Source organism: Natrix helvetica, assembly GCF_964273705.1.
Source record: "Natrix helvetica genome assembly, chromosome: 1".
NCBI classification, from domain to species: domain Eukaryota; kingdom Metazoa; phylum Chordata; class Lepidosauria; order Squamata; family Natricidae; genus Natrix; species Natrix helvetica.
This window is the reverse complement of record NC_138548.1, coordinates 347,307,693-347,319,725: the sequence shown is the minus strand read 5'-3', so window position 1 is coordinate 347,319,725 and position 12,033 is coordinate 347,307,693. Positions and strand designations below refer to the sequence as shown.

The 12,033-nt window shown below is 41.8% G+C and overlaps 1 protein-coding gene across 3 annotated transcripts in view; it reads right to left on the bottom strand.

Moving 5' to 3' along the window:
• The window catches only part of VWA7 (von Willebrand factor A domain containing 7), a 49,029-nt gene that overhangs the window by 25,534 nt on the left and 11,462 nt on the right, over positions 1–12,033 (bottom strand). For all 3 annotated transcript variants that reach the window (XM_081960907.1, XM_081960908.1, XM_081960909.1), the window contains exons 2-6: positions 10,494–10,754; positions 7,380–7,661; positions 4,702–4,798; positions 2,537–2,650; positions 1,022–1,217 (exon numbers count right to left, since the gene is read on the bottom strand). In XM_081960907.1, coding sequence (XP_081817033.1) covers positions 1,022–1,217; positions 2,537–2,650; positions 4,702–4,798; positions 7,380–7,661; positions 10,494–10,754 — 950 coding nt within the window. The remainder of the gene's footprint in view (positions 1–1,021; positions 1,218–2,536; positions 2,651–4,701; positions 4,799–7,379; positions 7,662–10,493; positions 10,755–12,033) is intronic.

Here is a 12,033-nt window from a genome sequence, read left to right as displayed (position 1 = left end):
TACTAGGTCACTCCCCAGTCATGGCAGTAAGAACACTCCTCCTGCAACGACGGCCACACCTCAATTGAGAAGATCTCAGCGAGTATACAGACGCCCCATATATTTACGCAACTACGCTTGCGCGGACAAGGGGGAAGGGGTGTTATGTACCGAGAGCGTCCACCAGCAGGTGGCGCTTGGTAGCTCGACCAGCAGCTCACCCCTGATTGGCCCAACCGAGCAATCTCTGTGGTGGGACAATCCTAGTGCTCCTATTGGTTGCCGGTCTGACAGCTGTGAGTATAAATAGCTGTCAGCCCGGTATGTTCTTGTTCTGTTGTACTAGTGTTAATAAACAGTTAACCGTTTCAGTAGCCTCTTCGTCATTTACCTCAGAACCTAAAAAAAACAACCCTCCGAGCAAACCGGAAGTCACTTCCAGTTTGCTCGGAGGGTCGTTTAGAGCATTGCGAAGGCTCCAGGGACCTTCAGGAAGCTTCCCTGAAGCCTCCGGAGCAGTCAAAACAACCCTCCGAGCAAACAGGAAGTCCGTTCCTGAACTTCTGGTTTACCCGTAGGGCCGGTTTTTTGCAGTCCGGAAGCTTCAGGGAAGCTCATGAAGCTTCCGGAGGGCCTCTGGGGGGGGGGGCGGGGGGCGGGGGAGGCTGTTTTCTCCCTCCCCAGGCTCCTATAAAGCCTCTGGAGCCTGGGGAGGGCGAAAAATGGCTTTGAAAAAGGGTGAACTCAGCTGGCCAGCGTGCGCATGCACGCTGGCCAGCTGACTGGGCAGCGCCTTGCGTGCCCTGACAAATGGCTCCGCGTGCCACCTGTGGCAAGCGTGCCATAGGTTCGCCATCACTGTTATAGGCTTTCTAATCTGCCTCAAGAGGAGTGTAAAATCAACAGAAAATGGCCCTATACCTAATTTCAGGACTAAGGGTTGGAGGTTTCAGAAAAATGCCCCTGGGACTATCTACGGCCAATCCACATATCCATAGGTGACAGTTAACTGTGAGAACCTTAAAAGACCAGACCAGATTACCTCATGAATTGCCTGTCCCCTATTTCTCGCCACAACTTCTCCAGGAAGTGTACGGAGGCCTCCTGGGCCAGCCTAGCTGCCTTCTGGTGCAGGTAATGGTGAGGTGAGAAGAACTTGGAAGCGCTGTCCTTATTGATGCCGCCTCGAGGTTCTTGATGGCGGCTCTCATCAAACCTCCCACCATGACTGCACTTCCCTGAGGAGAAAGGAAGGAGGAAAAAGACTGTCAGCCTAGCATCTTCACCTGCAAAGGTGGAGACAGGTAGAATAATACCCTTTGGAGAAGGGTGGAATAATACCATCATCATCATCGTCAAGTCATCATCTCCATTTAATGACCTCATTATCCCTTGCAGGGTAGAGTCTGGGCAACTGAATGGACCTGTGTGTTTACTGGCCAGATGGCCTTCCGGTTGCCATTGCGGTGTTATATTCAGCAGATATGGAATAATGGAATCATACCATTCCTGTAGAAAACTCTGCTTCTTATTCAACCATTTATATGGGGTTTTTTTTTGATATGCATTTTTTTTAAACCTCTTAGACTTCCTACTAGTATGAGCTGTGTCACAATATCTTTATGGGGGTCTGTTAGCTACAGGTATTCTCTGCTATATAATTTCATCCATCCTGCCCAAACCTTTTTAACAATTCTGCATAAAGGTGCATATGTGAGAGCACCTTTTGCACTCTGTTTTGTGCAAAAAAAAAAAAAAAAAAAGAGATTTTCTTGCATTAAAAAAAAGAGATCGGAGAATTTTTTCCCCAGGATGGACTGATAAAGGAACTGATTTATTTATGGAGCGATCTAGAAAGCTCTTTTGCTGGAGGCTTCCGTTATTCTATTTTTTTTTTCCTTCTTCCTCTGTCAGAGAAACAATATGCACGGCTCCACACCAAGCTTCAGAGGACAAAAAAAAAAAACCTCTACAAATCCTGAAGCAGAAAAGATTCATTCAATTCCCCATCAATTAACTATGAAAAGGCTCAAAAATTCTCCACAGTTCCTCCCTCCCTCTCCCCCTCCCCTCTCTCTCACACACACAGAGGACACAAAATACTATAAATAAAAGAGGCAGCTGATGGAGAGAACATCTCAAAAGAAACACATTTGGGAGAAAAAAAAGTTTTCGGAAGCAGTGCCAAAACTCATTTCCCCCTCTTTACAAATTTTAGCGTCAACTCTCTAAGGATGCAAGCAGAATACAAATGAGGCTTTCGGCTTTGATAGTGTTAGATACTTGTTCTAACTACAGTGGTTTCCACCAAGGCTTAATCCTATGGGTCGAAGGGTCTGATAGCTCCCTATAAAAGGGCTGCTGTCAGACTGAACCTTCGCTGGATTATTCTCACTTGTTGTACTTAATAAAGAGCTGTTGTTACCGTTAAGCCTGTGTGTGCCTAGTCATTACCATACTAACAGATAGTATTAAAGTGGAAGGTGGGGGGGAATCTCCTTGGCTTCCAAGCAGAGCCTCCCCCCACCCCCCGCCTCTGTTGGCCACAAAAACATACCAATAGGCTTTTCGGGACGGGAGCCATAGTAACCGGTGGTGAGAACAGCAAGCTTGTCCAAGAGATTTCCTTTGCAGGTCCATTCAGAGCAGTCTTGGCAAGTCCGGAGGCCAGCTGAGAAGGCACAAGAGAAATACTGTGGAGGTTTAAAAAAGGGGGGTAGGAAAAAAGGCAGTGGGGGTGGGTGGGGGGTCCGGAGACCCTCCTTGGTCTCAGGCAAAATGGACTGATGAATGCAGGTTCCACTTTTCCCTCTCTTTGACTTGGCATAATCTTGCAATAGCAATAGCATTTTAGACATACATACCGCTCCATAGGTCTTTACAGCACTTTCTGGGTGGTTTACAATGTAGAAGCATTATTTGCATATTGCCCCCCCCTCCCACCCCCCAAAAACCTGGGTCCTCAGTGTACCAACCATGGAAGGATGGGAGGCTGAATAGAATAACAGAGTTGGAAGGGACCTTGGAGGTCTTCTAGTCTAACCCCTCCTTAGGCAGGAAACCCTACACCTCTTCAGACAAATAGTTATCCAACATCTTCTTAAACACTTCCAGTGCTGGAGCATTCACAACTTCTGGGGGCAAGTTGTTCCACTGATTAATTGTTCTGAGTTAACCTTGAGCCTCGTGTCAGGATCGAACTCCAGGCTGTGGGCATAGTTTGCTTGCAAAACTGCACTTTAATTACTGTGTCACCAGGCCTCTTTGTGCTGAGACTTTCCCCATGCTCAATTTCACAACCTTTTTTTGCCATATTGGTTAAGCGAATTATTGCAGTTGTTAAGTGAAGCATGTAGTTGTTAAGTGAATCCAGCTTTCCCCATTGACCTGCTTGTCAGAAGGTCGCAAATGGTTAGACTTAGAATAACGTTGATGGTGATCACGTGATCCCAGGATGCTACAACCATTATAACCATTTGTCTGAACCATTTGTCTGAAATGATGTAGGATTTCCTACCTGAGCAGCGGGTTGGACTAGAAGACCTCCAAGGTCCCTTCCAACTCTGTTATTCTATTCTATTCTATTCTATTCTATTCTATTCTATTCTATTCTAGTCCAGTCCAGTCCAGTCCAGTCCAGTCCTTTTTCTATTTCTATTTCAATTCATGCTGGTTGAAAAGCACTTGAATTTTGGAATATAGAATAACAGAATTGGAAGAGACCCTGGAGGTCTTCTAGTCCAACCCCCTGCTCAGGCAAGAAACCATTTACCATTTCAGACAAATGGTTGTCCAATATGTTCTTAAAGACTTCCAGTGTTGGAGCATTCCCAACTTCTGGAGCCAAGTTGTTTCACTGGTTAATTGATCTAACTGTCAGGAAATTTCTCCTTAGTTCTAGGTTGCTTCTCTCCTTGATTAGTTTCCATCCATTTGATCACGTGACCTTGGGGATGCTGGACAGTGTTAAGTGTGAGGATTGTTTGTAAGTCCATTTTTTTTCAGTGCCATTGTTAACTTCAATCGGTCACTAAATCAAGGATTGTAAATCAAGGATTACCTGTATTTCTCTCGGCTGCTATCTATTTCAATTTTTATAGCTGGCATTCTAATTTTTATTTTAAATATTGTTCACAACCCCAAATCGTTTATTGATATGGGCAGCTATATAAATTGACCAAATAAATAAATAAACAGGCTGAACCAATTAATTCTCTGTGCAATTGTTAACATCAAACGATTGCTAATTTGAATGCTTTTAAATCCAGGATTATTTGTATTTCTCTCGGCAGCTTTGTATTTCAATTTCTGTAGCTGGGATTCTAATCGTTTTAACTTTTATTTTAAATATTGTTCACCATCCTGAATCATCCAACACTGGAAGTCTTTAAGAAGATGTTGGATAACTATTTGTCTGAAGTGGTGTAGGGTTTCCTGTCTGAGCAGGGGGTTGGACTGGAAGTCCTCCAAGGTCCCTTTCAACTCTGCTATTCTATTCTATTCTATTCTATTCTATTCTATTCTATTCTATTCTATTCTATTCTATTCTTTGGGATGGGCTGCTATATAAATAAACCAAATAAATAAGTCAACAGGCTAAATCAATAAATTCTCAGCAGGCTGGGAACAGACTTCTCTGAGAGTAAATCAGGGCCTGATACCCACTAATAATACTATATCTCACGTGGAGGCAAACCCAGAAAAATTGTACCGAATCCATACCTTCAGCGACAGACTGAATTTGGTGTCCCGGCTGAACCAAGTCAAGGAGTATTCCTTCATATCCCAGTTCTACCCAGTTACTGTGGCTGTAGAAATCCTGGCCGGAGAGAAAGAGGGTGAACAGCTGCTGTATTTTGATTTTGTTACATTATGGATTGCTATCCTCCATTTTGACTTAAAAATTAGCAAATTTAGGTAGAGCTTCTTGCTCTTTTTTGGTGTGATTTCAGTACAGGCCGTCCCTAACTTACAACTGCAAATGGAGCCATAATTTCCATCCGCTCTTCTAGGCAGTTACTAAGCGAGTAAGGCCAGATTTTACAATTTTTGGTTGATAAGCAAATCACTGCCATTGTTAAATGAATCATATGTCTATAACAAATTTGATTTCCCCCATTGACATTGCGTGTCGGAAGCCATCTGGGAATGAACACAGGAACCTGAGATGCTGCAAATATTACAAATGCATGCCAGTTAGTTGCCAAGGGCTCAAATTTTAATCACATGACTTTGGGGATGTTGCAACAGTTGTCTGTGGACCAGTCCTAAATTACTTTTTTCAGTGCCGTTGTAACTTTCAACAGTCACTAAATGAATGGCTGCAAGTCAAGGACTATCTGTAGTTTTTGCAGAACAGCAAAGTTAAAGACTATTTGAAAAAGCAGAAAGATGAGGGTGCATTGATTCATAATGGACAATACTGTATTTTTCAGAGTATAAGACGCACATTTTTCCCTTTAAAAAGAGGCTGAGAATCTGGGTATGTCTTATACAATGAATACAGAATTTTTGGCCCCCTGAAACACCGCCCGCTTTGCAAAAATGGCCATGCATAGCTTTTAGGAGGCTTCCAGAGTGCTCCTGGGGTCTGGGGAGGGCAAAAATGAGGGAAAAACTGGCCGTTTTTGCCCCCCCCCCAGCCCCCAGGAGCACTCTATAAGCCTCCTAAATGCTATGCATGCCCTTTTTTTGAGAAAAAACGGGCCTGTTTTCATGAAAAACGGGCCATTTTTGCGAGGTCTGCAGTGCAAAACCTTTTTTTTAAATTGCCTCTTCAAAAACCTGGTGCATCTTATACTCCAGTGGTCTTATACTCTGAAAAATACGGTATAAGGGAGTTAGTTGAGGGGTGTAATTGGTTATACCTCCAGGCGCAACTGTTAATTCTCGTCTCTCTGGATATTTCATCCCTTTTTCAGGACTGGGGTAATTGGCATAAAGTTTACAGACATGCCTCATCAAGTTTAGTCTATTCATTGGATAAGAAAGAAGCTGCAGAGTCACAGATTTATCCATTGGTGGGAGTAGAAATCAAATTCCTTATATAGGTCTAATGATCCAGCTTTAAATTCTAGGCTCTTTTCCCATTGCCTTTCAAAATCAACAGATCCTTGGTCATTTTCCTGATGGCCACGGTTCTCTTTCTGGCCAGAGATTGTTCTATCTAACCTCGCTAGCTTCATTTCTTAACACGTACAGGTAATCCTTTACCTTACGACCACAGTTAGAACTGGAATTTGGGTCATAGGTTGATGTGGTCTCAAAAACCTGGTGCATCTTATACTCCAGTGCGTCTTATACTCCAGTGCGTCTTATACTCCGAAAAATACGGTATAAGGGAGTTAGTTGAGGGGGGTAATTGGTTATACCCCCAGGCGCAACTGTTAATTCTCGTCTCTCTGGATATTTCATCCCTTATTCAGGACTGGGGTAGCTGGCATAAAGTTTACAGACATGCCTCAGCAAGTGGAGTCAATATGTCACCAGAGATGATTTTGTGATCATTTTCCACCACAGTCGTTAAGCAAAACGCATGATTGTTAAGCGAATCTTGGTTCCCCAATTGCCTTTTTTTAAAATGAAACCAGCATTTATCATTTATGATCTTTGTAGGTCTGTAAAGCATAAGAAAGTAAGATCATAAGCACAGATGCTGTTTCACTTAGTGCCCACATTGCTTAACCACTGAGTTGCTGGTCCCAACTCAGTTCGTTAAATAAGGACTAACTGTATTTAACCTGTATGGTTTTACGACTGTTATGACTTATGACTATAATCACTTTTACAGTCCAAGAAACCAGGGAGTGTCCCTTCTGAGATATTTTCCATATCCTACTTCCTTCTGTGGATCGAGATATCTCTTATCTTATCTGCACCTCTTCCTTCTCCCATCTCTCAAGTGTCAACCCTGAAGCTGACCTGACCGGAGCCATCTTGGAGCTTCAATGTTGCCACACTGGAGCTGAGGGATAGGGAGGAGAGATTAGAGTTAGCTGGGGTTTGTAGCCAAAACAAAAGACTTTCTCTTGGGAACCAAGGACATTCTCACACCTGGCCAGAGGAAGGAGTGATGTCACCAGGCAACCAGACGGCGCCTTGATTGGACCACGTGGCTGATTGTTTGGGGTTGAGAGAAAACTTTCTCTTTTAATTAGATGAAAACGACAGAAACCTTCAGAGTCGGTTTTCACCAGATTTGTGCCAACATGATATCTCCAATAAAGCTATTCTTTGAGCAATTCGTCTGCCTCAGAGTTTTGCTTTCTATGGATCTATTACTTGGAACCCTGATATTAAGCATATTCCCACTGACCATTACATCTGTAGAACTGGGGCTACCACCAAGAAGGCTGCCCTCTTCCCTGCTAATTTCGAATTTGGTACATTTTGGTAGATACCTGCAAGGAATGGAGCAGCTGTCCCAGCTTTTTTCGGGCAATGCCATATTGCTCAGAATGCACAGCTTGAAGGATCTCTTTGCGAATGTGCAACAGCCAGCTATTGGCAGAGTGAATGAGCTCCGAATCGAAGTGGAAAATGGGGTCATCCCGGGTCGTATTCCCAAAGTCCATGGCGGCATTGGCGTTGGCCACTTCTGCAATGGCTCCACGGAAACGCTTGGCCGACACCTCAGGACCATAGAAAGCGGCAAAGAGGTCATCAGCCAATAGGGTCTTGTCCTGTTGAGGTGGAATCAGAAGTAAAGCCAAACAATATGTTAGATAAGTCCATCCATTTGTCCCCCATAATGTAGAAAAGGAAGAGTGTGTTGAAGGGAAATGAAAGGATAGGTCTCAACTGAAATATGTATATATTATGGATAGAGGGACAGAATTTGAAGGCCAGTTCTTTCTCAACCGTGGCAACTTTAAGAGGTGTGGACTTCAATTCCCAGAATTCCACTTCCAGCCTTGCTTCTTATTGATATTCATTTATTTATTTATTATTTCATCAAGCATGAATTAGATAACAGATATAAGTATCAGCACACTGCCACCAGTAGCCTCCCACCGTCCAGTACGATCCCACAGAGTTGGCCTCCTCAGGGTGCCGTCGGCCAGACAGTGTCGGCTGGTGACCCCCAGGGGGAGAGCCTTCTCTGTGGGAGCCCCTTCCCTCTGGAATGAGCTGCCCCCGGACCTTTGCATAATCCCTGACCTCCGGTCCTTCCGACGCGCCCTAAAAAGTTGGCTTTTCCAGCAAGCCGGCCTGGCCTGTTAATTTTAACTCATTTTTTAAATGTATTGTTATACAAATTCGAATTGTTTTTTTGGATATATATTTCTTTTTAACTTTTCCGGATGTGTGTTTTTTTAATGTTGTACGCCGCCCTGCGTCCTTTGGGACAAGGGCGGCATATAAATCCAATAAAAACAAACAAAAACAAACAAACAATGATTATGAATACATGAAATAAATACGAATACAAGGGAATATTAGGACAGGGACGGTAGGCACACTGGTGTGCTTATGGAGGCCCCTTGAAGACCTCTTAGGAATGGGGTGAGGTCAACAGTTGACAGTCTAAGGTTAAAGGTTTCTTCCTGTAAATGCCACTTCTCTTCCAATTCTTCAAAGTTTTTTATTCGGCAGGTAGTCCTCGCTCAATGACTGCTTTGATTAGCGACCACTCAAGGTTCCAACAACCCTCCAAAATCTTATGGTCCAGATTCAAAGTTCTGACCCTGCGCCCTCATGGTCATGTGATCTCATTTATGGCCATTTGTGGCATTCTGTGGTCATATGACCGTGATTTACGACATGTTTTGCTAGAAACTGGCAAAACTACTTCCAGTTTCTGGCGAAAGTTACTCATTACAGACAATGGCTTTGCTTAACAACTGCCATGTTCACTTAATGACTGCCCCATTCACTGAATGACTGTTGCAGAATAGGTCATAAAATTGGGTTGGTTGCGTAATTGAAAACATCAGTAACAGCACTAGCAACCTCTGTCACCTGCAACAATAAAGGAACTGACCTCAACTGGGAATTGACAATTACGGTAATTGACAGTAAAAAAACAAGTAAGCTGGCTAGACTGACTGATTTTTGGGGGGGAGGGTAGGTTTGCTGATAAGCAATGAACAAGATGCAATTTGGGGGTGTCTGAGCAAGATTCCCCCCCCCCCCCCTTGGTGGCATTGCAACTCAGGTAAATAAAGGAGGGCTTTGTACAATGTCATTTGAGCTACAAGCAATTCTTACTTTCTGATATTAATTCCAAAATAACATATAAGATTACCAGGTAATCTGGCATACAAAATTAGACAAAGACTAATTAAAAGCAAATGAACTTGTTTGAGCAGGAAATGGCTCTGTCTCAGCATTACCCATTGGTAATTTTTTTTTATTATGCCAGCTGTTGTATTGTACCTTCCTCAGGTTTGTTAGAGGCTCTATAATTCTAGAGTTTAGGTTAGTTTCAACTGATAAGAACGATGCTTTTAAGCATTTTTTTAAGTACATCATTCCTCATTATTTATTACTGAATGTTCTGGGTATTCAAAAACTATTTTCTTCTGGATAGATTCACACTTAAAATTAAAGAGAAGGAAGAAACAGAATATTTTTTAACATGGGATGCGTTTTATCAATGGCTAACTAACAGAAACACAAGTTAGAATTTTAAAAGCTTAAGAGAATGATTAATTATATAAGGAAGGCATATTGAAATGGATAAGCAGATATTATTATGTGATTATTGATGTTATGAATATGATCACTATTATGATTATTTCTCAAAATTAATTGTACTCAGACAATTGTACTCACTTCATGTAGACATTGATTTTTTTAATGTTTACTAAAAACGTATAAATAAAATATCTCTATCTCTATCATCCATCTATCTATCATCTATCATCTATCTATCTATCTATCTATCTATCTATCTATCTATCTATCTATCTATCTATCTATCTATCTATCTATCTATCTATCATCTATCTATCTATCATCTATCTATCTATCTATCTATCATCTATCTATCTGTCATCTATCTATCTATCTATCTATCTATCTATCTATCTATCTATCTATCTATCTATCTATCATCTTCTCTTTTTTCTTTCTGCTGATTAAAGGTCGCAATAAAGTTATTTGATTTGAATGTCATTGAGGAACTGAGTTGCTATAACTCAGATTTGGGCAATTAATGGCCTCCTGGCCACATCCAGCACATTGGCTGTCCCTGTCCTGCCGCCATGAGGTCAATTGGAAATCAGAAAACAAGTGTAAATAAGGGAACACTATGCATGTAATACAACTGCATTGCTTTCATTTTGAAGATGACCGCTATTTTTTTTCAATTTACACATGTCCATGTGTGGGTCTCAACGCATCTTCACAGCTCTGTTGGTTCAGCCCTCCTCAACAGTAAAACTCCTCATGTGGTCCCTTGGGACAATTAATTGTCCACCCCGCCTGTAACCTCTCCCACTTTCCTGCAGATATCTCTGCTCCTTCCACCTCACGTTCCTTTCAGGTATCCACGTCCAGTTTTCTCTCACCTTAAAGTCCTCTTCTTGGATGCGATTCCCCTTGGTAGGGTGAGGTATCTCCAAAAAGAGGCGAAGAGTGATATTCAGAATTGCATCTTCAGTCATGTCCTGGTGGGTGATGGATCCCCAGGTGAAGCCCATGGTCCGAGACCAGATATTGGGGAAAAACCCGTGGACTTCTTGCAGTGGCAAATGAACCAATATCAGCATCCACAGGAGATGCCCAAGGCAGTCCAAGGGATGGTCCATATTGGATACATTTATCTGAACCTATAGAAGAAAGAGAATTGCTGTGAGCCGAGGTCCTAGTTTCTGTATTGTCATCGTACAGTCAGTTGTGCAGTCCTTCCTTGCTCCTTCAGCCATTGAAGGTCACCCCACCATGTTGTCTTCTCTTTGGTGAAGAGAAGCAACTTCGGATTTCAACCATAGAAAGGAACAGAGAATGACTGAGCACAGCAGAAGCTTAAAGCTGAGCCTTGCCCTTCAAAATGGAGGAATAGATTGGTTACAAATAGATTTCATGCGTTACTACCACAATCATTATTTATACTTCCTTCATATTGAATTGTACATTTTAAATCAAAAATCTTTATGTATTTTACTATCAATGTACCACCATTCTCATTTAACTAGAATTATTTAAACGTGCTTTTATCTGGAATTATTTGTATTTAAAGACACAACCACCTACTGGCATACATTAACTATTCCAATAAACCTCCCATAGTTACCCTTTTATAACATATTCTAAGAAAGGATCAATTAATAATTGCTTTTACCAGTGCCAACACATATAGAAATCGTTAAACATTATTCATTAGCATTTCCTTATTCCTGTTATACTTAGCTAAAAATTATTTACTATTTATATCACATCTCCTCTCATCAGACCCAAGAAAGATTACATCTTAATAACAAAATCTGAACAAAAATTTGTAACCAATTGACATGCTTTCTACAAGATGTAATGAAGGATGATTTGTGTGTGTGTGTGTGTGTGTGTGTGTTTCTGTTTAATTAAAACAATAAAAAAAATTGGGGGAAAAAATGGAGGAATGGATGCTGAGGCGCAAAAGGAGATTAAAATGGCCCCAAACATTATCAGACTTTTGTGAGGCCCTAAAAACCTGGTTAAGTTCCCATGTCCGGGACACTGAATGTGATGAAGAGCCCCTTTCATGGCTATTTTGCTAACTGGCCAAGCATCTATATATATTTATTTTGGACATGTCTATTGTTTTTATTGTTTTAAAAAGCTGTAATAGAGCATTTGAATTCCAAGCCACTGAATCATTGACTGAGACGAGTGGCTATGGAAATTGAATAAATAAATAAATAAACTTAAGAACGCAGGTAGTCCTCGACTTACAATTTGAGGCTCAATTGAGCCCCAAATTTCTGTTGCTCAGGGAGACATTGGTTAAACGAATTTTGCCCCGTTTTACGACCTTTCTTGCCACACTTGTTAGTGAATCAATGGCAGTTAAGTTAGTGGCACAGTTGTTAAGTGAATATGGTTACCCCATTGACTTTGCTTGGGGAACTC